This window comes from Atractosteus spatula, chromosome 1, assembly GCF_055471065.1.
Source record: "Atractosteus spatula isolate fAtrSpa1 chromosome 1, fAtrSpa1.hap1, whole genome shotgun sequence".
Taxonomy (NCBI): Eukaryota; Metazoa; Chordata; class Actinopteri; order Semionotiformes; family Lepisosteidae; genus Atractosteus; species Atractosteus spatula.
Window position 1 is genome coordinate 16,993,989 of NC_142706.1, and position 26,992 is coordinate 17,020,980.

The window sequence follows — 26,992 nt, forward strand, 5'->3', positions numbered from 1 at the left end:
ACTTGGCCAGTCAAGAACATTCCACTTTTTGGCCCTGAAAAACTCCGTAGTTGCTTTAGCAGTATGTTTGGGGTCATCGTTCTGCTGCAAGGTGAAGCGCAGGCCAATGGGTTTTGAAGCATTTGGTTGGATCTGAGCAGATAAGATGCTTCTGTACACTTCAGAATTCATCCTGCTGCTGCTGTCTGCAGTCACATCATCAATAAAGACAAGTGAGCCAGTTCCACTGGCAGCCATACACGTCCAAGCCATGACACTACCTTCACCATGTTTCACAGATGAGGTGGTATGCTTTGGATCATGAGCAGGTCCATTTTTTCTCCATACTTCTCTCTTTTCATCACTCTGGTACAGGTCAATCTTCATCTCATCTGTACATAAGGCTTTCTTGTTGGTTGCATCTTGTGATGAACCCTCTGAGAGTATTCTTCTCTTTATGGTAGTCTTTGACACATCTATGCCTACTGTACATCCTGGAGAGTGTTCCTGATCTGTTCAACAGTCGAAAAGGGTTTTTTCTTCACGATTGAAAAGTATTCTTCGGTCATCGACTACTGTGGTCTTCCGTGGTCTATCGGGTCGTTTGCTATTGCTAAGCTCACCAGTGCATTCTTGCTTCTTAACAATGTACCAAACAGTTGATTTTGACACACCTATTGGTTTGGCTATGTCTCTGATTGATTTATTCTGATTTTTCAGCCTCATGATGGCCTGCTTTAATTGCATTAACACTTCTTTGGTCCTCATGTTGAGAGACAACAGCAACAGACTCCAGATGCAAATGCCACATCTAGAATCAGCTCTAGACCTTTTGTTAGCTCTCTTGTGCATGAACAAACGATGCAATGACACACAGCTGGCCAAGAAACAACTGAGCAGCCAATCGTCCAATTACTTTTGGTCCCCTTAAATGGGAGGACTATGTATAAAAAGGGCTGTGATTCCTATATGGTTTACCCAATATAGACCCTCGAATTAAAGCTGACATTCTGCACTTTAACCCCATAGTCATTGTTTCATTTCAAATCCAATAAGCTGGAGTACACAAAATAACAAAATTGCGTCACTGTCCAAATACGTACAGACTGCACTGTAACAGCGAAAAAATCTTATTTTCTATTTATGGTATGAACCAGTCCGTAAAATAATTTCTCACGCCTTTTGAAATGTACTGCTTGGATTAGGGTAAAAAAAATCCCCTTTATTTATTCTTAGGAGAAATGTAGTCATATGCAGGATTTTTAATTTGATAAAAGCCACTTCTTATTTCATAGCTGGTAAGATTCTATTTTCCTGTATATGTAGAAGGAGGGACCCTGAAAATTTTGTAAATATTTGTACCAACCCACACCCGAAGAAGGCTTCACAGCCGAAACATTGTGTTTCTTTTCTTCTCTTTTCAGCATGGAATAAAACTTTACTTGTTCCTTTGCAGCCTACGCAGCTACAGTACCTACTTGAACTACCTATTTGTACCAATATATGGTTATGTTTTTTTAAAAAATGTATCTTTTCAAGCGTCATGCCTGGTTTATTCATTTGTTACCTCACTGTGCAGGAGAACAAAGAAAAAGTGCTACCACTTGGTTTCTTTGATTGGAGGGGTGTATGATTAACATTGATAAACAGCTTGCAAGGACAAATGGTGTCAGGACCTTACTTTCTAATTTTATTTTTTAAGTTGATCTTTCATTTAATATATTCACACTGCTATGTACAGTATGTATATTCTCTTTTACATGAAATTCTGTACAATACAGCTGTTTCTCTCTCTCATCTAAGTCCTGTAAGTAATGAACAATAACTTAATGTAGACTACAAAAGTATAGCATACAATTGAAAATGTATACTCTTCAGAACAGACCATACTCAATACAGTCTTTTCAAAGTATTATCCATAGAAAGTATAGCTTAAGGAATTTACTCATCCGCTGAGATGGTGTCTGTGCAAAGTCAGCAGCAGACAGCAAAAATGAAACACAAAAGGAGAATTATGTCTTATCAGCAAATTGCAAAAGGAAAATAAAATGGTACATGATTTATGAAGCAGCTCGGAACATAAAACTTATGTGGAGACAAAGACACTGCATTCAAACTACAGTACCTACCTCTTTCATGAATCATATGCTAGTATGGTTTGCAATGATATTATGCATTGCTGTGAACAAACCATATGTCAGGAGTATGTACAGTAGATATAAAGTTGAAGCTACAACCTTACTGGCAATTCAAATCACGTTCTGGTTTTAACAAAGGTCTTTATTTTAAATGTGCAGTTGCTCCAAGCTTTAAAACTGTTTTCTTTAGATAATTACATATATGTACATTATGTGCATTTTATCAGAATCGATTTTTATTTATACATAAGGACTAATACAATACACCATCAAGTCTGGCTTAACTAAACCTGAAATTCAGCTAAGCAGCTGAGTCCAGGATTCCCCAATGGACACTTGTGTGCTGCTTAAGTACTGTAAGGGAGGGTGAGCTTGTGTCCACCAGGGTATCCTGCATTTGGCTGGCATCTGTGAGCTTACAGGTTAGGAAGAGACACATGTGTCCCAGAATAGATACAAGCTCTTGAGTAGGCACTGTGGGACATGAAACCTAAACTTTATTTTGTAATTCTTTCCTTTCCAGTCTAAGAGTGTTTGAGTCATAAGCCAAAAATAACTGGTGGCTTTAAAATGGAATGGTTTCAAAAGAAATCACCAATCAAAAAGATGGTGATCTGAAAGAATCATGTACAGCATTTAATAAGATTCAGGTTCACATGACCAAACATTAAATAAACAGTAAAGCATGAAAAAAAATGGTACCAAAATATCAGTGATAATGTGTCTTATATAATAAAACCACATACAAATGCAAGTTTTTCATCCTTATTCTATGAAACTTAACTAACCCTACACAGAGGGAAAAAACAAGTGAAATTCTCAGAAACCTATAAGTTGACAAGAATATACATTACATGTCATAGAATCTTTACTAGCAATACCCAGATCTTCCTATTTTACAGTGCAAACATTTCTTGCAAAAGTATTCAGACTTTTGCAAGTTTTCACATTTATTTGCCTTAAGGTTTGCACCATCATTACTTTGAAATAGCAATTAATATCTCTAAAGTACACAAGCTAGAGTTTCAAGTTGTATATATAGATGTTATAGTGCTGCGGGACAGAAGATTGAAAATCTTTTCCTTTTGAAACTTGTTATTTTGATTTTTTAATGTAATAAAACATGACACAAGGAATATATAGGATATTACTGTCAGACCAAACAGTCAGAATTTATCAGCTAATTATTTTGGGGTTGAATTAACACTGGCAGTATATGTAAAATTCCTCACCTACCTGTAAGAAAGATTTCATATTATTTTACTATAAAGACATATTGTCATTACTATGCACTGTTAAAGCACACAATGCCACATAACTGTATGTTTCTTCTCACAGCTTTTAGAATATACTGTACCAAGTTTTTTCCCCATGTCTGAAATTAGTAAGGAAAGATTAAATATGTTGAGACTGACTGCCATGATTTTGAATTAGGGCTGTAGATCAGTTGTCACAGAAAGCCAGTTCTCCAGGTTAACGTTGTTACTCTTTGTACAGTAAAATACATTTATGGTATTCATGGCCTGCACTTTCTCAATATGAAATAGAATTATATTTCAGTCTTTCCAAGTAGTCCTAACCACGTCACCACAGATATCAATTCACTACAGCAGTACAGTCACAAATCCTTGGTGACTAAATATCTATTCTTGAACCAAAGGAAATGCTACAACCGTTGGTACATGCAACAAAAAAAAAAAACTTGGCATCCTTGAGAAGCCTTAATAAAACATTTATAAAAAAAAGTAATTATCTTTTCCACTCAAAGCAATATTTCAAACTACTGACCAAAGTGCTTAGCTGGCTTATTGGCATTGTTGGACAACTGAACGTCAGCCTGATCTGAAAAACTCAATGGGGATCATACAGCTGTCTTGTGCTGGGCAAGAAAGACTAGTATACTTGGCAAACACTGTTTTTTTTGTAATCAGATATAGTGCTGACAGATGATAAACAAAGGCTTTAAGGGGAACATTTCTAAACACTAGCCTACTGAAATACAATTATAATACTTCCTTTAAAGAAATCATTTTTATTGAATTCAAGGCACGTTAACACATTTAAATGCACAAATATCAAAACTTATTAAAACTCCCACACATAAAAGAATCGGCATAATAACTGGTAATGATCATTATCAGAGATCACATTTGTTTCTCCAACTTTGTTATTAATTTGTAGATTCTTCTGTAAGAACAAGGTTCACTCCTTGAAGAGGTTAAGTGTGAACTGTTTAAAACAGTTTCCCAGCATTAAAAAGCCATTATTAGATATTACCTTTTGACTGTACAAATAGCTTGTGATATTGAAAAGGTTGTGAAAGAGACGATTAACAGAGTTTAATTGGATCAAGAACTGGGATCAATGAACCTCTTATCCCTTCCATCCATCTGTGACGCAAATGTTGAACAACCTGCATTTCCTTTGGCTTGAGGCCACTGTGCATTCAGTTCTATTCACTGGTGTATTTCCAACTGCTACCAGAACTTTTCATTTACCGAGAAATCAAAAGATCACTTTTTTAAAATCTGTAGCTGAAAAGGTACCTTAAGATACTTAATTTTGAAAAAAGGTTTTACCGCCAATAATGGATTGTATTTGTATTTACTGTACATACGTACAGTATATTGCACACAAGACTTCTGGTGTGAAGACACTGATAGGTAATTGGACATTATTGACAGAAAGACATACTTCTGGATACTAAGTAATTTACAACTACTTTACCAATAATTTATTTAAATGTATGCTTTAGATGATAGAAACTATCTTAAGCTAGCACTGAATGTAATTTTTTGTTGTGTTATGATGTAAGATATGCACCAGGTTATTACTAAATTCAATGATCAAGACTAATACTGTAGGTCTTCTCCCTTGTCAGAAATCTGAACTCTTCCATGGGACAAAAAAGAAACTTAAAATAATATATAGATGAAGTAAACCTGCATTTATCTGAAATGTTTCAACCAAGATTCACTAACTTTTAAGTAATAATTAAGAAACATTTTTTAACTTATTTTAGGTTTGTGCTACACAAAACCAGAGAGTACAAGAAATTTCTCAAATCGGTTATAAAAACCCTAGTGCCTTTTTATTTCTGTCTGAGCAATAGTTATTGTATTACCTACAGATGACTAACTGTGCTCAGATTAATGTAACATAGTCTTTTAAACAGGTCCTCATGTACAGTATGTCACAGGAAATTGAGTCAGAAGACAGTCAATCCAGTGAGAAGATGGACCATATTAATTTAACAATTCTTGAAATGTGATTGAATGATATATTATCTGTTTAGTATGAAGTAGTATAGTAGAGGAGCTAGTTTACTTTGAAGCAGAAAGTCATTAGGTGTTGCTAAAGGTCTGATTTCTACACAGTGGGACTTGGCAGAGCTTCTAAGATAAAGACCTTTGAATGCCTAATGTGGGACAGACGTCTTAAAACCCACCAAAACTACTGCAATATTGCAGGTTTCAGTGATATAACACCATCATCTCATTGCATCAAAGGGACTTGTTCTATAATGATATTGTTGGTCGTGCACTGTCACAGTGCCCTTGGATTCCAGTAATGATCTACAGTAAAATATTAGAATGTTCACTAGAAATAATGCACATTTCAGGGGACATTAATATTTTGATCAAGCAGTTCATTTTTATTGCTACAAAAAAGTTTGACTCTTGTTCATTGTTCTTCTTTTAATTTAAATGACTTTAACAGTCATATGCTTTCCAAAGCACTAGAAGTCTTCATACAGACTCTCGACTCACTCACAGGGATCTCCCTCATTCCCTGTTGGACTAGTCTCAAGTGTGCTTGTCTGGTCACATTTCTCTTTTTTGAAAGTCTTCAAGCACTTGTCTAGTCTCTTAATACACAGGGTCACGTCTTCTTTGGTGATTCCAATGGCAGAAGCAGCATTGAGGTAAGGGCATGGGTAGTCGTTGGCATGAGACATGAATCCCTTGAAAGTATACCCGCTCACTGTTTGTTCAGTCCTGCGTGGAACGACCCTGAAACACAGAGACAACGTTGAGGCAGGGGAGTTTTCATCACAAACGAAAAAGAAAAACAATCGAGATGATCAGATATGCAGAGAGACACATAAAATAAAGGTTGACTACCCAAATAAAGCAGGATTTGATGCAATATGGTATTAGTGCACTTTAATCGTCTTGAAGTCTGAAATTTTATACATGATAATTTACCATGAATACTCTACAAGACAAATGTATGTAAGATAGTCATATTCAAAGGAAAGAATTCATATATACTGTATGCAATTTCTGTTGAAAAGTGTGAAAAAAGATACTCTACTCTTCTTCACTATTATCCACGCAATTATATTACATAACTACTCTAAACCACTACAAAAATCTTCACATACTGATAATGAGACTTACAGTAAGACAAAGGCGAACATACTACAAAATCCAAACCGTGTGTTATTTGGCTAACCACAAATAAAAATTCAAATCTGAAAGATTTCACACACTGCCTCCTCTGTTAATGCCCAATGGCTTCTGTGTCATGGAAAGCATTCTTTTACCAAATAATAAAGAATTTAGGTCAACAGTGTAAGTGTGGCAGTGTAAGTGTCAGTATGTGTACTGTAACGCATAGGGCCACCATTGGTTGTGCGACCCAGCTTACCAGCGCAGTGACGTCACCGCCCTTCCCTGTGAATAGCAGGGACCGCAGCCGCCGGGCTGACGGCAGATTTCCCTTTAGCTCAACTGGCTGGGTCCCTGTTGAGTGATGCCAGAGGCCCGGGTTCGAGTCCCTGACGGTGGGGAGCCGACCTGAGGCGGCAGCGGCGAGGGCGCATACCCACGTGAACCCCAGAGCGTTACAGTACTGTATGTGGCAGTTTTTTGTAATGTTATGCCTGATTTTGAATTAGGTTCCAATTACAAGTACAATCTATTTCCCAAATGTGAATTTTATTTTACCTCTCTTAAACTACATCAAATGAGTCAACCTGTACAGTATGTTTTGTGTTCTTCTGGATTATTTATCATCCTGAAACATCACAAGACATCTAGAAAAGGGCCTAGTCAAAAACCCTGAACACATTCCAAGTGTGGATTATCTTTCCTGAAATAAGAAGAGCAGATAAAACCATTTTGACTGTAATAACAGTTACAAAATAAAATAAAGAAAATCGATTGCAAATGCCTAAGTTAATTTGTAAATTGATGTGCATTATAAAGAATGACTTCATTGCTATGCTAATGGACACTATCCTCTTGTTCTGTTAGCAGATCTCTAACTCTTCTCTTAAAAATCTGATTAGAGTACTATAGCAATGGAGTCATTAAAGTAGAGACGGATATCAGGTAGCATTATAAACTGAGAAGGCACGAAAACAGGATTATAAATGTTAAATCTAAAGTCAGTGTAAAAGGCCTCAGGCTAGCCTTTGAGAACTGCAGTGTCTTCTAATTTTCATTCAACTCCAACTTTAATTAGAGAATTCGTATGTGAGATATTTTTGCATGATACACAAACTTTTACTAAATACTGATTTAAAGAAGCAAATTTGTGGAACCGTAACTCTTAAGAACCACAACATCATACTTAAGCATCAGATCATAGAAAGGATTTTGTCATTAAGAGTAATGTGGAAAAAAAGATTAAAGAGTGATTTATAATGATGAAAGTAAAAGTAGAAAAAGGGGGATTGTGACAAAAACAGACCTCTATTTTCTAAGCCTTGTGCTTGTGGATTTCATTCCTGGTGTTTGTGAAGGGACATTTTGTTTTTAAACAGTCCCCCTTATCATGACAGTTAATGGAGCTGGCAGTACAGTACATTTCACCAACAAAACACAAATGCTGTGATCAAGAGCCAGCATTGATTTGCCGGATATTAGACTCCAATTACAGAACTGCTGATTGCAAGAAGTCAATTATTCTCCTTTCCAGTGCTTACGACAGGCAGTCTGGATTCTGAGGGCTTACCTGGCTCCGGACACTTGTCTAGTGAACAGCATTGACCCCAGCTGGGTTACAGCTCTGTCATTCTGCTTCTCTAGGCTGCCGAGTGACATGGCTAAAGGAATTAAAAGGAAGAATGCAAGGGTTTTACAGGCCAAGACTGAATGCCCATTTACAAAATCCCAAACCTTCATGACAAGAAATTAAAATAAAATTCTTAATTAATTTTTTATTCTTTATCTATACGAGTTTCATCATTTTGGGCTAATCATTACAGAAGTGCAACTATCCAGGAACTCAAATTTGTACTTAATCCAAATTAAGTTGTATGGTCACATTTGATTTGGGAGTGAATTAATTCCCGTTTGTTTTTGTTTTTTTTGTGTTGTTGTCACAGATACAGTATCTGTCCTAGACATCAGATCTGTGAGATCATTCACAAACAGAAGTCTTGAAGACTGGAAGTTTTTGAGGGGCTTTCAAATTTTCCTCTTGGATGTGAGCCAACAACCATACCTTTTACCTTCTGGATGATGGACAACACGTAAAAGATGAGATGTACTACCGATTTTTTATAATCAGTACTAAAGTTGCTGAGATCAATAAGTTGTACCTTAGATATTTGGACAAATCTCTGACTTTGGAAATTTTGCAACTGTCTTATGATCTATGTTAAAGAAAATGTATTACAGCAAGAAATGTGAGGATTTTTTTAGAAATTATAGCAGTTTACTAACATTTGTAATAACACATTTGTTAGCATACAGTATAAGTTCAATATTAGGTGGGCTAACCACTGTAAGTAAACTACTGTTGGAGTAGTATGTTTAATGTGTGTACAATTAGGTTTAAATGACACAATCACAAGTGGTGATACAAATATTGTCTTAATTATTATAACCTAATATTTAACGATTGCTCATTATGTAAAATAAACAATCATATGTTTGTGCTTTAATGTAAAATCTTAAAGCTTCTTAATTATGTTTGGAAGAAATGAGCATAATAAAGCCAAAAACACTAAAGAAATAAAATGGTAAAATTTTAATTTATATAGAAATAAACTGGACAGAAAATGGTACATGACAGTGTTTGAGAATATTATTTAAGTATTTTATTTGGTTCATTAGTTTACCAGGAAAGACATACCCAAAGAAATGGGGTTGTGAGATGTTTCCAGCAGCCTTTCTCCATGTGTCTCTGCAAGTTTTTTCAACTCCTCAGCCAGATTGGTGTACATTTCCTAGAAGCAATGAAATTGAATTTCTAAAAATAGCACTACAACAGACGTTTTTTTTTCCTTCCCCTGCAGTACTGGCAGTTTATTGCCAATTTAGCAATTCCATCCCTCCAGGAAGTCATGTTATTTTCCTATCCAGATACCTTGCTGAATACAAAAATGGAAAAAAATAAACTGTGTTAACTCTTCACTTGATCTGATAAATTTAAGACAAACTGTAAAAAAAAATCGGGATTAAAGACTTTAAATGGGTGCAACTCCTTTTTTTTAAATATCAAAGATTAAAGCCTTTTAGACAACCAAAATCAAAACACATCACAGAAACAAAATATAATAACAGTACCAACTTGGGTTATAAAAAAATCACAATAAATAACAAAAAATCCAGAGCAAGGGGTTTATCAGCCACAGCCTGGAGGATACAGCAGCATCCCTGAAACTGGAAATTGGCCATGTTCAATAAGCAGAGCGCTACAGAAAAGGATGTAACATTTTTCATTTTTATTAATTTGGTGAGCTTTCAATGTTAGCTAGCAGTCTATAAAACTGCTTCTTAACCTTAACCAGCAAAAGAGGGGGTTAACATTTAGCTTCCAGTGTTTTGAAAAAATAGACGCATAATAATATTTTACACTTTCCTATAATTTATTTTAAATTTATCCTACAAGTACAAAGTGGCCTGGATTAAGGAGTCTGCAAAGCAAATAAATAATAAATATGGTCCAGATTAACATTTTTTACATGACTTTTGTCCTTCATAAGACTTTCACTCACTGCAAGCACTCACAGCTGACTGCTCTACCCCTGGACAGCAGGCCAGTTCACAGCTGGGTGACAAAAAAAAAGGGTCAACTTAGAAATGCAGATTAGCCTAACAAACCTAAACAGCAAATCTCTGAAAAGTTGTGGAGCATGTGGAAAAGACCCATGTGAACAAAAGAAGAACAAGCAACCACCACACAGACACTTGAGACCAGAATTGAACCCAGAACACTGGAGTTGTGAGGTAGCAGTGTTTACCACCACTGTACTGTTCACTCATAAACTACTTCCTTTCATTTGCATCACCCTACATTTAACAACACTGTCCTTACCCTGTTCAATAAGGGCTAATTTTCTAACGTTTAAATTATCATACTCAGATAGAGAGAAGGAATTGACAACTGATATAAGAAATTCTGGAATCCAAACCAAGAGCTTACCAATCCAAAAAGGGTTCGGCAAAGTCAACCAACTGGTAACTGGAAACTGGTAATTCACTACTTTATGCTCAACAATTAAAGAAAGACCTGCATTGAATATATAAGAGAAAGTTAACAAGGAGTGCACTGAGGACGGAAAATAGGAGGTTCACCTTAACACAAAGAGTTCTGGGTGTCTGAATCAATAGAGCCAGTCATGTTCAATAAACAGGTGTCAACATTATGTGGTTTAACAAAACAAAATGAAAAGAAAAAAGGTAAATGTCCGAATATACAGTACACAAGGTAAGACAGTCAATACTTAGGATCTTTTCAATGCTTAGCATTTAAAAGGTACAGGACCAGCCGAATTATACTGTAGCTCCGAATTTCGTAAATGCATGAAACGTGGCCTGCGCTTCTTGCCTGGAAATGGTTAAAGTTCCAGTTCGCTGGCATATCTCCAAAACAGGAGGAACAATGCTGCTCAGTTGAAAAATGCTAGAACTGAAATGGCTGGAGCATTAAGGAATCAAACTGCAAAACCGAGGGATTCAGCTTCATCATTAAATATTACAGCAGTTAACATTTAAGCACCTCTGAAACTGAAACAGGAGATTTTATTTGAAAAAAAACAAAACTTTCTATTTTCTGTGTTTTATTCAATGATACACATGCATAATTTCCCTTTTCCTTTCAACTGTCACACTGCATTGCATCCAGGTAAATTTCGTGGAGCCAACAGTACCAGAAATATCGCTACTGCACTACAGTACATGAGTAACAACTTTAATTTCCTTTCTCGTCCTTTACACAAAACACATTTTGTATTTTTACCAAGGTAAGAATGTTACTGCTACAGGTTTCAAATTACTGTACTAATATCCACATCTAGGTTTTCTGTGGTAAAACAAGGCCACCAACCATTACTCACCAGAAAAGCAGGAACATTTTACTATGTAAATACAGTAAGTGCATATTTTGAAATGTTATAGAACACCACTCTAGTCTTCAAAAGCAATTGTTTAATCTATCCTTTCCATTGTTACTAAATAAAATATGAATGTTTTACCACACAGAAATCAATCTGCCTCAATCATCTGGGATTATGCAATGGAGTGGGATTTCCTTTACAAGGGTCTATGAATCCCACAAGCCTCAAGATTATGTTCTGCTAATATGGGCCTGTTTAAGTCAAGTCTGTGCACAATTTGGTTCAAAAACATTAAATAAAAACATCCAATCTCACCCCAGAAGAAAATTCACAAAAATCCTATTACTAGTACAATCTTTGAGAAATGGCCAGGTACAATCTTTGATAAGGTCGACTGTACACTGCGTTTTATGTTCTAAATAGTCTACTGCTGTGGTGTATGTAGAATCTAAATATATTTTTCACTTTAATAAATTTGAATAGCAAAAGTATCTTACACATTTTCTTTGAATTTGGAACAGCCATGGTCTCTCAACCCAGAGCATATCACTGAAGTACAGGGCGCAAGGCAGGACATCAACCAGAAGAGGGCGCCAACTGCAGGAGATGCTTATACTCACACTGGGAAATTTAGATACACTAACCTAGCCAGCCTGGCTTTGGAAGGTGGGAGGAAAGGAGAGCACCAAAAAAACAACTACATGGACATGGGGAGAACATGCAAACTACACACAGCAGACACCCCAGAATCAAATCCAGGATCCAGAGCAGTGATGCTAGCTTCCACATCACCTTGCCATGACACTGCTGCATATAGACATTATCACACAACCCAAACTGGATGTACTGTAAGTTCATAATTTGGTGTTGCAACAGCAGTTCTTTTATTGTTGAGGAGCATAAAGACCCGCAGACAAGCTCCTCAGACAAGTAGCTACATAATAAAGGATACAAATGAAAGGAAGCATTTCATCTTATTTATTTTAAGTTCTCGTCTTACACTGTTTTATCAGACGAAGCCAGCGCATCAACTTCAACAACACAGCTGGGTAGCATGTTCCAGACTCACACAAAAAGTGCCTCCTTTCTTACTTTTAAATGCACTTCAACACAGTTTCCACTTGTGCCCTGTGGTTTGCTGTTGATTCTGAAACAGTCCATTAGAACAACCTTCGAAGATTCCGAGGACATGAATCAGATCATCTCGTTATTACCCGTGTCAAAGACTAAAAAGATTCAGTTCCTTCAGCCCATCAATACAGGAGATTCCTTGAATCCACAGTTTGCATCCGGTCACTGCTCTCCAAACTAATTCTAAAGCGGCAATATCTTTTCCTAACATGGTAACCAAAACTGCACACTACATTCTAATGAGGCATTAGTAGTGCATTGTACACTTTTAACATAACATGCCTTGATTTAAATTCTACAAATGTAACTATAGAGCCAAAAATGTTTCTAGTCTTCCTTACATTGTCGAGAAGATGGAAATGTAGTGCATTTCATTTTCTAGCTTCTTCCAGTTCAGTGTTTCTCATTTTCATTCTTGTCTGCATGAAAAGCATTTAGTTTTTTGACATACTGTAGGTTCCACAGCTCCACACAGCAGAATATCTGCCCACTGGAGGACCAGCGGTTGCACCAAATGCTAAGAGAAACCCCGGTCAATTACTGCTCACCCAACCCAAGCGACACTCAGTTATTGTCTCCCACAACAAAGAGAATCCTGTTCACAGCAGAGTAAAGGCATGGTCTCTGGCTCAAACCTGTGATACCTGGAGCAAAGGGATCAATCTGTTTTGACATTAGTGCCTTACTGGCAGAGCCACTCTGGAGCCTAACCTTATTTATTATAAAAGTCAGTTACTCTCAAATGAAGGAAATGGTTTGAGCCCTGTCTTATGATATTGCTTAGTGAATGGAAGAGTTCATGTGAGGCAGCTGTTTTCAATCTTTCTCAAGTATACCTTCTTCCTTATTTTGACACGCTAAAGCTCTTGAGTGCTCATTAAATTGCACCCATAAGCATAAACCAATTAGGACATTTCAGTGGCTTGCACTGTGCAATGAGTAGCTGTCACAAAGCCTTCATGTTAAAACGTCCATATGAAAAAACAGAACATTTTAAGACTTGAATTGATCAAGTGTCTAACGAGAGTGAAAGTTTTTCCTGACCATTGTTAGGTCTTACCTTCCTTTGCTTAAGTAGCTTCTTGTAGCCATTAGCTCCCAGTGTGAGCAGAGTGATTAGGACATCCAGAGAGGGAGAGGCTGATGCTCTGCCTGAGTACAAAGAAAATCAATTTAATCTCAGACATGTGATATTCGTACTGCTGGCAGTAAAACTACATGGCTTAGTGGATATTTTTTACTATAGAGTAAAGTGCAAAGGGGGTATCTTATACCAGAGAATGCACAAATTATTGACAACTTTTGGAAACCAAAACTTTGCTTTCTAACAATCCACTTCACCTACATTTCTCTCATGTGAAAAACCTTTACAAAAACCTATTACTTTTCTTGTCCGTTTTCATTGAAGAACCAGATCATATACTGTATATGGCAGTAAAGGAATAAACCAACTACACCTTTATTACATCTTAACTACAATATTTCCAGACAGCATATAGTCTTGACCTAACAGGACAGACTAAAACAAGATTAGATCAATATTACTAAACTTCAAGCATTTTACTGCAGACATCTGACTCTGGCCTGGGGTCATTGCACCTGATCTGGTTTGAGGGGATTTTCAACAGAAACCTGCTGTTGTGCGTAACACCTCAGGAATAGCTGAAAGGGATAACATCAAGAACAGCCACTGGACCATAATAATAATTAATAATTGCTTACACTAATATAGCGCTTTTCTGGACACTCCACTCAAAGCGCTTTACAGGTAATGGGGACTCCCCTCCACCACCACCTATGTGCAGCATCACCACACATCAGCTATTAGTGGGGAGGAGAGCAGAGTAATGAAGCCTATTCATAGATGGGGATTATTAGGAGGCCATGGTTGGTAAGGGCCAATGGGAAATTTGGCCAGGATGCCGGGGTTACACCCCTACTCTTTTCGAGAAACGTCTTGGGATTTTTAATGACCACAGAGAGTCAGGACCTCAGTTTTACATCTCATCCGAAGAATGGCGCCTGTTTTACAGTATAGTGTCCCCATCACTATACTGGGGCATTAGGACCCACATAGACCGCAGGGTGAGCGCCCCCTGCTGGCCCCACTAACACCGCTTCCAGCAGCAACCTTCGTTTTTCCCAAGAGGTCTCTCATCCAGGTACTGACCAGGCTCACACCTGCTTAGCTTCAGTGGGCTGCCAGTTGTGAGTTGCAGGGTGATATGGCTGCTGGTGATAAGTAGAATGCAGACTCTTTAACCCCCATTCATGGCTAAAACATGGCTGAATCTGGACTATAAAACCCTCTGTAACACTGTTGGCACTGTGGAAAATGCACCTTCAGTGTGTCTCCTTCAGTGTTCTCTGCAAGTGGTTATTTTCATTAAACTCATCTCAGACTTTCACTGGCTTGCATCCCCACATTACTGAATGGAAACACTACCACTCAACAGAAATATACTGCATCATAGCTGGAAATATTATTCGTTACAATTTTCATCTAAATGTGCACCCAATGTGCACCACCAGGGGTGAACAAACACAAATATTGAGAGGGAGTCTATATGTTTTACATAAGCTGAAGTTTAAAATGAAGTCATTTGTTGCTGTAACATACAGTATGTAGAAATTTTGTTTGGAAGTTTCTTACCGCAAGAATATATGGTAGATGGCCAATACACAGGGAGGACAAAATAAAAAAATGAAAGTAGGATTGTTGAATTAGTTATAAATCAAAATCTTAAGTCATATACAGTATGGCTTTAACGAAGTGCATTGCTCAATAAAAAACATATTGACAGAAATAATTTTAATGTTTGCCAGGACTTCAGATTTCATCAATATTTTCTCTTCGAAATCTTCGACATCTTAACGCAAACCTGTTCAAAATTTCACTGCCTTTTTAATAAGACAGTGCTGACACTGAAATCCTAATTTTGAATTTCCTGATATCTGTCTGACTGATAATCCATATACATACCAGGATACATGCGACTGATGTCCTGGATAAAAGAGTCATCAAAACCAGCAATGATTGCTCCACCGACAGGGACCATGAAGTTTTTGTCCAGACTCTGGACAAATGCATCTATTCTTCCAACACGTGCACCCTGAATGCAAAGACAAACAAATTACCATGACAAATGAACATTCAGCTTCAAACAAGTGTTTCTTGCCATTTGCTCTTATATATAAAAATGTGCAATTGCACTGCGAGGAATGCCTCCAAAAAGGTGAAAGTGATCAAGCTTTTGTGATATCAGCACAGCACAGTACTTTACCAACTGAGTCATCTAGTCAAACACAGATTTGCAGATCTATTTCAAGTAGGCAGCTGCGTCAGCATGCGTAGGCTGCAAAGGAACAAAGGTTTATTCCATGCTGAAGAGAGAAGAAAAGAAACACAATGTTTCAGCTGTGGAGCCTTTTTCGGGTTCTTCACACCGGAAGAAGGCTCCACAGCCAAAACGTTGCGTTTCTTTTCTTCTCCCTTCAGCACGGAATAAATCTTTAGTTGTTCCTATGCAGATCTATTATATTCATGGAACTATTCATAACATTGTTAAAGTGTTACACTTTAACTCCCCTCTTAGAGGTATAGGTAGTGGACAAAAAATGGAAACACCTGGGTAAACTGAGACCCGAAGTGCATAGAAATCAAGGGCTTTAACACAGGTGTGGTTCATGCATTAATTAAGTTAATAACATCCCAGCATGCCCAGGGTCATGTACTGTATAATTATGGGCAACGTAGCTTGAAGAGGATGCTTCGGTGACTTTGAAAGAGAGGTGATTGTTGGAGGATATTTGGCAGAAGCTCCAATGAACAAAAAAATCAACTGGCTGATGTTTCATGGTAGTGGTGTTTAAGGTGATGTCTCTCCCTCAAGAGTTCCATTTTGGCATCAGAAGCAATGAGCAACAGTGGGTGGGAGTGCATCCTCCTGGGCTGTGACATCTGTACATTGATTGGAAGTGCAAGCCAAAACAGGCGAGGAAAAGCAGATCAAGCGACTACAAATTTCAACTTAGGGCAGGAGCAAACGGTTTCATCAGACAGTTTTGGGTTGCATGCACCAGCTATTTATCACACCTAACAATGCACATTTGCAAGTCCAGTAGTGCAAAGACAACAGGTAATGGATTTCTGAGCAGTGATGAAATGTAATATGAGTCAGTCTTTACCGTAAGATTAGTGCGCATGTGGCACCAACCTAAAGAACTCTACAACCCCCTTAGTGCTTGGCTCCAACAATGAAGGCTTCTGGTGGTTCAGCAATGCTATGGGGCACATTTCCTTAGATTGGGTGCACCCATTGCCTTACAAGGTAAGGCCAGTGCTAATCACTGCTTAGTAAGACCCCCACCTCAGTGTTGCAGCATTTATTTACTGCCAGAAGAGGTGTCTTCCAGGATGACAATGTCCCTAATAGAGCATGTGTGGTCACTCAGTAGTTTGATGAATACGACACTAATGTTCATATGTCACGGCCTTCTCATTTAGAGAAACTGAACCCAATGGAGTATTTATGGGATATTGTGGAATGATGCCTGAGACAGCATTTTCCACCTCTTTGACCATTAAATGACTTTCTCGTGCAAGAATGGTCCTGACGCCCTCCTGCAGAATTCCAGCAGCTATTGTTGTACTGCAGCTAGTTGAAGCTGACACGCAGGAATCCAACTGAAGGGACTCGGTGGCTTTCGGGAGCTGGCAGAGGAAGCTGAGGTTGTAGGCATTCGGGACTAGCCGGAGATAGCCAAGGATGAACGGGGAAGAAGCGGAGTTATGATGGACAGAGGGAAAGAATGTGGAATTGGCAGACTGGCAGGCGGTTGCGGGAAGACGCCACCGGAACAGTGCTGGTCTGACAGGGCTTCAGACAGATGCAGATCTCAAGTCTCAGGTTTCCAGGTCTTGGAATCCTAAGGCTTTTCTGGTTTTTGAACTGACGCGTCTCTTGGCACAGGGCTGAATGTAGCCCTGCCAAGAAAAGCTCAAATGTCAGAGCACTGTTCCAGTGGCATTATGGGGATTATATAGAAAAACCTGGATGGATAATAGAAAGATTGAATAGAAGACTGATAAAGTGAGGGGAAAACTGACAAACAGCCTAAATGTATTCGGATGTGATTGCTGGTGGGAATGTTGTGGTATCCCAGGGCAACCACAGGCTACAAGCACCATCAGCCTGGGCGTGACAGCTATAGACCACTCCATACTGGCAACATGGTGGCCAAATGCATTGTTAAGTGACTTTCCATTGATACTTTCAGTTTTTATCCAAAATCTGCAGGACCCCATCTTCATTAAAAGGAATAAAGAAAAACTTAAATAGTAATTTGCATTTGTAAAAAACAATGAGAAACATACTATCTGATATTTAACATATGATTAATTAAACTATGATGGGAAATCTTCAGTCCAGTCACATGTTTACATCTGCTTTAATGTTTAAGATTCTGAGAGATGCATGGTGTGAAATAAGTTTATTTCCATACTGATATACTGATGAGGTCAGTGGCGTACACCATCTGGTTAGAACGTCACATTATTGCAATTTTTTAGTACAGATGTGTATCCAAATAAGTCATTTTAGATTTTGAAATACACACACTTGACCTTACCTGCTGAATAAGATGCATGCATTTTGAAGACTGCACTCCATAAGCATTGTTGACTATGTGTGGTATGTTGTACTTTGCACACATCACAGCTAGCTCTTCCAGTCTGCAAAATTAAGAGCACAGAAAACTTTGCAATAGATAATAGAGCAATTATGGTAGCACTAAGGCACTTAAATACCAAGACCAGCCATATATAGTACAGTTTACATACAGTAATATGTTTATGTTCCTAAAATTAATATATTTTATGAGCATGTGAAAGGCATGGTGAATCGGTGAATCGGAGATTCTCAAGAATTACTTTGTATGATTGGAAACAAATGCGTGATCGGATCAACGAAATGCTGTGGTGTTACTTTTTGTCAATGAAAAAACGTTTTTTACGTCGTTTACAAAGACAGTTACAAAGAATGTGGGCCAGGGTAATACTTTGAGTTTACAGCTTGTCCAAGGTCATTCATTATTAATACTATTAGTAATATCTTCAGTAAAGACTTTGATGCATAGATATTTCTGCATAATTAAAATATTTATGATAAAGGTGGTAGGTTGTGTACTTTTGTCCAACTGAGCAATCTTGCTTTTATAAAATATACCAATGTTAATGTGTAATGATTAACGTGCTGTAATACAGTTTAAATTTAAAAGTCTAAAGAGTATACAACTTTAATTCTTAATTGAATAAAGATTGTCCCTCAGCAGTAATCGGGAGTCGAAACCGAATGTTTTCTGGCGACAGCTCAAACGTTGTACATGAGAGGTTGAGCTTTATTAGCTCCACCTGGAGGTAATTCCGGATACTATTATCTTACTTGCGGTATTATACGGTATGACGAGTTATGACGTGTTATACCGTGACACGCCCACCGCGTGTTACCGCGGCATACCCCGCCTATTTTGAATGGCTGCATCTGTACAGATTCACACATCTTCTCAAGGAAATTATTTTTCCAACTATGCTCTCTGTCATCCCGAAACATATATGTCATTTCACTATCCAGTGTAGTCAAAACAACATCTTTGTAAAAATGCAAAAAGACCAAACAAATGGGACTACGGTGGAGAAATGTGAAAAGGCCCGTCTCTGTAGAATTCTTGGATCTCAGAAGCCAAAGATTATTGTTTCTGATCATCTTTCACAGTTTCCATCAACTCGCAATGAAAGAGCAATTCATTTTTAAATAATTCAATTTAATAAAAAATGTCATAATTTCACACTGCTCTCCCACATTTATATTAATCTGTACACTCTCTCGCCTGCTGTGCTCAGTCCTGCATGCCCTTCATTATATCCCTACATTTCTTCTACTTCTCTCACACACCTGAAGAAAGCCCAACAACCAAAACTTTGTGTTCTCTCGTAGTGCTGTTGCTGTGCTAACCTACTAATGGACTAGGGGACTATTATTTAAATACGTAGGTATTTCCAGGGCCAGCAGAACTATCTGGAATGTTTCTACAACCCGTTATCTACTTTTAATTCGTCTTGTATTAAAGAGCAGAAAAATGGGACAAAGTACCTGTCAGGAACACGAGGTGCAAAACAGGAGGTTGTGGAGTGAATGCAGAGAATATTTTCAGCTCCAAGCTCCTGTATCTTACTCTCTATAGTCTGTAAATCAGTGCGCAGTTCATCTCCTTCCAGCAAGTTCTCAACGACAACAGGTTCAAATCCTGGAACACATCGGAAAATTCACAAAATGTAACCAGCCTACAGATTTGACTAAAACGCATGATTCACGTTACAAAAAAAATCAAAACCTAAAATATGTTAAGTATAAGTGTCATGGGTTTCTTTGTTACCTTCACTACTGCACCCATTACTGAGAGAGCCAGTTAATAGCCTTTTCCTTCACTTTCTCAATTTCTCTGGCCTCTGTATTCAGCTCCTTATTAAAAATAAAGGACAAGAGCTGAAACCGAAAAATTCCATAAGGATTTAGCAGTACTTCACCTGCAGTTATCATTGATTTGAAACACGACTTCTGGTCAATCCGTGGCCAGATTATGTACTTTGCTTTTGGTCTTTTATGCCTCAGTGTCAGGAAGCAAAGGGTTAAGCTCATTCCAGTAGCCATAGGAACCACAAAGCAACTAGAGACAGTTCGTACTCCTGGAATTGAAAACAAACATATTGGTAAATTATTCACACGCTGACCATTCATACAGCTTGGTTTCAGAAAGAAAAACATTAACCGCATTAAATGCATAAAAGGTCTAATCTTTGATGTTCTCCGGAAGATTATATCTTTAGATGACTGCTTTAGAAATAACAGATCTCTTTACAGAGATTATGGGAAGTAGATGACCATGCTGTCCATAAGTTCGTTTTTTATTATTTTGTCCCTCTTAATTATAGCAATACTGAGTGAAAACTGAATGAAAACAGTATTACACATTCACAATCACAATTTTCAAACACATTCAGCACAAAATGCTATCCTGAGGCTTAATGTGAAGGAGATAACAAAAAGTAGCCTTTTAATCACCAAAAATGTTCTAATTGCATTCAGATGCGTTTCTCACTTTCTTCTTAAGTACAAATTTTACTAACTCCTAAACACAAAAGTAAGAAAACTGAACGTACCTGCTACCTTTAAAATGTCCAATACTACTGAATTTGTCAACTTGTTGAGCAGGCTAGATCCAGCAGCTTTTGGCTGGATGGCAGCAATATCCCCCGATCGGCCAATTCCATGGATCAACCTGAACAACAACATACGTGTTGAGCTAAACAAGTGCTGATGTGTTTAAAAATAATTACAGGCAAAAAGCTTGAATCATGTTTATGTGGACATTATTGCTTTTATGCTCATTTTGTTTTATATACAGATTGAATTACCACAAAAGTTGTTCATCAAGACAGCATTTAGAAGACAAAATATGAACGTCAATGTTTAAATGTTATTTTCTATATCTGTAATAAATATAACTTTTATAACTACATTTTAAACTGCAGACCTACTGTACTGCTGTAAAGGGGAGTTCCAGATCCCATGGTATTTAATACGGTCCATTTAAAACCTGACTCGAGAATCCAAAAGGATATGGCATCAGACAGGCCTGGGAATCTCAATCATGCGATTTAAAACTATGAACTCACTGACAGTTAAGGCTTGTTGCGTCTTCCACAGTCACAAACAAACAGAGCGTGAATGGAATTTTCTGTTTGCATCAGTTTTAAAAACAGTCATGAGTGCATTAAAGCTGTGCTCTGTCAAGCTAGCGTCTCAGTCTCTTCATATCACTGTCTGGCAGTGACATGTTTGTTTTGCAAAAATAAGCCTGACACAAATACTGCTTCCACCTGTTTCAAAGAAGTATTTAGAATTTATTTTGAATTACGGATTGAAAACGTATCTTCAAAAATGTATCTAGCTATCAAAAACAAAGTCACATGTGTTTGCTCCCTAGAAAACTGAAAAAATATTTTTCTTACAGAATTAAGACTACCTTTTCACTGTTTCCAATTTTTGGTTAAGGTTCCAATATCCTGCTTGTAAATACTTATATATTTCATATATAAAATTAATGTGGACAAGCATGTGAATCCAGAGGGATCTGGACAATTTGGGTGCGTGCCTAAATTAGCAGCCAACTCCAGTTCTAAAAAATTATGGAAACAGATATTGGGGAGAGGGGAGTGTAATATAAAATTCAACCACCTACTGTAGTTTTCTTGATTAATGGAAACATATCAGCATCTTACTCTACACACTTACCTTAGTTTCTAGCCAGTTACCATTACCTACAGGATTTCCAACTAATGGAGTACAGACCCAAGGACAAGCTTTGGTTACTTCAGCACAGTTTTACTAGACACAGAATTAAACAATTTGGCTACAAATAGAATAGAAATCTAACCTTTAGAGTAAGAAGCAACAGGGTAAAGGCATAAATGTTCCAAATTTTGTCCACAGACCCAAATGTCAAGTGAAGAAAGAATTGTGTTGTAACTCAAAACACAGATCCACCATATTGTTGTCGACTCCGTGACAGCAACAGTAGGCCCGTAGCAACTCACATCACGCTCTTTTGCAATAAAAGATTCTGCTAAATAACTCATACTTCACTGCAAAACCAGGTCTGAACAGAGCACTGCTCTGGGAGGTTTATTTGATTGTGAATTCCAAAGTCCATTTTCACTCCAAGGGAAAGGCATTAATTTTGCTGCCAGAACTGCAATCACCTCTTGAACAACGATAAAAAAATTATCTATCACATGCATCAAGCACTGAGCTACACTGTTAATATAAGAGTATATAAATTTTAATGCAATACTCTGTGTATAGTTTTCATTGGATTATGTCATTCAGTATGTACTGGTTGCCTGCTTTGTTATATATTATTCACTGAAAGTGATGTCTGCACATTTAATACCTTCTTGTCTTTCTATTCTGTATTGCTTGATAATAATGATAATAATAATAACAATAATAATAATAATAATGTAATGATAATGTTGCTTTATTAGCCCTATACAATTTCTTGCATTAGGAATTCGTCTTTTCGCATACCCCAGCTTGCTCTCCATGAGACAATGACACACAGACAGGGAGAGAAGCTTGAGGTCAGAGCGCAGGGTCAGCCATTGTACAGCACCCCTGGAGCAGTTGGGGTTAAGGGCCTTGCTCAGGGGCCCAACAGAGTAGGATTCCTCTGCCGGCTGCCGGATTTGAACCGGCAACCTTCCAGTCACAAGCACAGATCCTTAGTCACAGAGCCACCGCTCCGCCCAAAACTGACACGTTCCCATACCGGGGGTCGAACCCGAGCAGCCTGGGTGAAAACCAGGAATCCTAACCACTTGATAACCAAGACTCATGCTTTATTAGTGTGAAGTGCAATATTACCTGCTCAGGTGTGAGCTTTCAGAGTCAAGACATGCCCAGAGCTTACCTGTAATGTCTTCGGGCCACCAGACTGGATGCAACTCTTCCTTCTCTTTCTCCAACCCCACAGTTTCCAAGAAAGTTGTTACTGTCCATAACCGCAAGCTCATTGAGAAAGAGCTCAATAGTGCTTTCACTCCATCCATCTTCAGGACACTTTCCCTTAATTGGACAAAAGGGAAAGCATTTCAAATGTCTATTTCAAAATACTTATGGCAAAAAATTAAGTTAATAAAACATTTCTTATTCTTTTATTCTTTTGTGAAGTTATTTATTTGGAAAGGCCATTTAACAGTATTTGCACTGTGGTTCACACAAGTTTTTAGTTCACACTTGTTTAGGGCCAGTTTTCCCAAAATATTATATTTTAGAGGAAATGAAGCAGCTCAGAGAAACTTAATTAAAATAAGAACACAGTAGTATTTGGCAATATCCAATAACATTCCTCAAATTGCCTAATTTTTTTCTTTCTTTTCAACCCTTAGAGAGTATGTGGCACTGAAAAGGAAAAAAAAAACATTCAATTCACAGGTCCACTAAGAAAAACATCTCCCACGACTGTACAAGCACTGTCTCTAACAGACAAAGATAGACAGTGGTTGATTATTTGAAACAAGAGTTCTACTCTGTACAAAAAGGCTAAAAAGAAGGTGACCATTTTTTATATTGCATTAGATATGCGTCTGCAGAAATGCTACTCTACGGCATTTGGTATTTCTAAAAAGCTGGAAGAAGAACGGATTTTAAGAATAGCTTAATAAGGGCACAATAAACATCATATAAAATTCATAATACGGCATTACCTGTTCGAGTAGCAGTCGTATCAGCTGCTCGTGGCCACGTCGCGCCTGCGCACCCTGGCGTATGTAAGAGGATGACACGATCTTTTCACTGATGCTAAAGTTTTCACTATTCATTCTTGTAGCAGCTGTTTAGAAAAAAAGCATAAACATATATATATATATTAATGAGAATAAGATAGTACCTTTCAGGTAAGGGTGCATATACAGTATACTAGAGAATTCACATGTATTTCCTATTCTGCAGTCTTACTGTATTTTACACTAAAACTTTACGTGGCCGCATAAGGGATTACTAAAAACACACAAAGGAACACATTCATTATACTGGAACAAAACTCTGAACTCGTCACTTAACAAATTCTAATTCTGGATTTACACCATGATTTCAGACACTCCTCAAGCACCCGTTTGCGTCTTTCCTTTACGCTTCCTTGTCCAATGCGTCACCTTGATGCTTTGATTGCTGAATCAGCGTGAATGGTACTCGTACTGCACCGTACAAAAATCTCTGTCCAACCAGCAAAGACGTCTGCAAATAATCAACACGAACACGTGAAAACAAAAGTGATCTTTTGAAGTCGCACAAAATAGTCGTCAGAGGGCTTTGAAACGTGCTGTACTTCCTTACTCAGGAGGGCGCAGAGAGTGAACGGAGAAATCGCTTTAAGCCTTTATCATGACTCAGCAAATTTTATCCAGCGTGTAAATTAGCGAATAATTAAGTGTGAGTTCAACAAACAAAACTATAACACGTAGTACTATGTTAGATTATTATTATTTTTCGAGCAGTGTCCTCATGGATAGTGATTTCGTAGTATGTAACGTTTGCTAAACAAACGTTATGGACGTTTACTACAGAACAGAACTAGTTTCCAGTTACATGCAGTTTTGTGCGACGTCGTTTTTATTAGAATATGAAAAAAATGTATTTCGTTATAACAGTTATTGTGGAAAGAAATACAAAGTTGTTTATATATCGCGGTCGCTAGGTTTGTTTTACAAAGATAATATACAGACGGTTACAAAGCACAGCAATAAATGTAAATAAACTTACCACTAAGATAACTTTTTGAAAACAACCGTTTCTCTTTTATTCTTCTTCAAGAGTGCAGACAAAACTGTCATTGATTGTCGGAAGCTCCCCCTACTGGTTAAACATTAACTCCATCAATACTGTACTGTGAATTCTATTTCGAGTAAGGAGTTCAGGGTTTGTTAAGGCCACTGGCGAATTGGAAAAACTGATTCATTCGATTCACTAATTTTTGGGAAACAATCTGATAGAAACGTTTTAGTTTTTAGTTTAGTTTAACAGCAACGATTCAATTCAAATGAAACTGTTGTTGTTGTTGTTGTTGTTGTTGTTGTTGTTGTTGTTGTTCAAGGTGTGTTTAACTAGTGTTGTACAATTGACTGAACACAGGAGATATTTTCCCTTAGTTAAAGCTAAGGACTGAGTCATATGTATGCAGTGTGTGAAATGGAAAATTCCATCAATTATATAAATTTACGAATAAGCAGCAATGAAAGATGTTAAACTATGTAAGCGGGTGAGCTGTCTAAACTTTACCTACAAAGAAAAATCATATCAGCTAGTGGAAAAGATTCCATTGGCCGGTTGCTGCTGGAAGAGGTGTTAGTGGGACCAATAGAGAGTGTGGGTCCTAATGCCCCAGTATAGTGATGGGGACACTGCACTGTAAAAAAGGCACTGTCATTCATATGACACGTAAACTGAGGTAAAACTTAAAACTTGACTCTCTGTGGTCATTAAAAATCCCAGATACCGTAGATAGATACTTTATTGATCCCGTGAAGGAAATTGCATCCCAGGGCATTTCTTGAAAAGAGTAGGGGTGTTACCCCAGTGTCCTGTCCAAATTGTTCCCTGGCCTTTACCAATCATGTCCTCCTAATCATCTCCATCTATGAAGTGGCTTTATTACTCTATTCTCCTCCCCACTGAGGTGCTTGTCTTCATTCACAGAGTAACAGCTCCTTACACTATTGGTGCACTGTGTGAAAACAAGTGGACGGTTTTGTAAATCTACCTCCAGTGATGTGTGTATTGCCTTCATATTGGTCTTCTGGGCCAGTGTTGAGAGCTACAGATGAAGTCATATTTACTGAGATTAGAAAGAATAGGAGACATTTTTTGTTCACTCTAACAACCTGCTAGTTGAATATTGCGTTTCAATCAACTATTGTTGACTGACTGGTAGATATAGAAAGTAAAAACACAGTGAAGTGTTATGCTAGACTTTCTCTGAAACTTTAAGGTAGCATACAGTACTTAGGGCTTTGCCCTTGCAGAAACTCTTACCTTGTGCTCTTGATGCCAAGTGCATTACAGGGCCTGGGGTTAATATTCCTCAGACATGTGTGAAATAGAAACGGTGGAGCCAGAAGGCAGTAACCACAGATGCTTTGCATTTCCCATAGGACTGATGACAGCTCAATATGTCTTGTGTTGCTTTTTTAAAGAGAGAAGCAAACCCACAGTGCCTTCAGTCCATCAGAAAGGCCAATCAACTTTAGAATTTACTAACTATCCATTTAACTTCCCGTGGTAGTTTAAAGTCTTTCATCCATAAATGAGAAAATGTGGAGGATGGTTTTGGTTTGGTATCACGCACTGTTTATTTCTAAGAGGTCCATATAAACGCAGAGCACCGACTTTCTGAACACGTGAGGGTGGAGGCTTGAAATGTGAGACATGCTCAGTTTCACACCAAGTTTGCAGTTTATAGATGCCAGTGGCACAGCCCCCAGCTGTTCCCTTAGGAAAAGGGAGGCAGACACAAACTGCTAAAGTTTACAGCAGATGCCTAGCATGAACCAAAACAACAATAGCCACATTTTCATAATAAAGTCATATTAAAGCATCTGGTATGGTATTAATTAAATATTAATTCATCTTTCCACTTCTGTCCCTCACTCAGTCTCTCTCTATGTATATATGCACTAATAATCATGTTTCCCTGAAAATGCATTATCCATTCCAGCCTTTCCTGTTTGAGCCTGAAATCTGAACACTGTTCTCCAGGCATCTGGTCCACTTTCAACACTCAAGTCAATGTCTCCTGTCCAGCTACATAATCCAGATGAAGTCTTGAAAACTAG

General features: G+C 37.8%; 1 protein-coding gene across 4 annotated transcripts; it reads right to left on the reverse strand.

Moving 5' to 3' along the window:
• Positions 1–5,751: 5,751 nt before the first annotated feature.
• sepsecs (Sep (O-phosphoserine) tRNA:Sec (selenocysteine) tRNA synthase) lies at positions 5,752–25,007 on the reverse strand. Of its 4 annotated transcripts, none has more exons than XM_088923399.1 (13): positions 24,924–25,003; positions 24,317–24,398; positions 23,870–23,994; positions 23,074–23,228; positions 20,762–20,880; positions 20,129–20,287; positions 19,695–19,848; positions 18,175–18,277; positions 15,527–15,656; positions 13,604–13,695; positions 9,207–9,300; positions 8,082–8,172; positions 5,752–6,130 (listed from the first exon to the last, which is right to left on the reverse strand). In XM_088923399.1, the coding sequence occupies exons 3-13, from the start codon at positions 23,981–23,983 to the stop codon at positions 5,884–5,886; spliced, it is 1,458 nt and encodes a 485-aa protein (XP_088779525.1). In that variant the 5' UTR covers positions 23,984–23,994; positions 24,317–24,398; positions 24,924–25,003; the 3' UTR covers positions 5,752–5,883. The 4 variants fall into 4 exon arrangements, with proteins under 4 accessions (XP_088779525.1, XP_088779544.1, XP_088779534.1 ...); XM_088923418.1 differs by having other exon boundaries at positions 24,246–24,398; XM_088923408.1 differs by lacking the exon at positions 24,317–24,398 and having other exon boundaries at positions 24,924–25,007.
• Between the last annotated feature and the right edge of the window lie 1,985 nt (positions 25,008–26,992).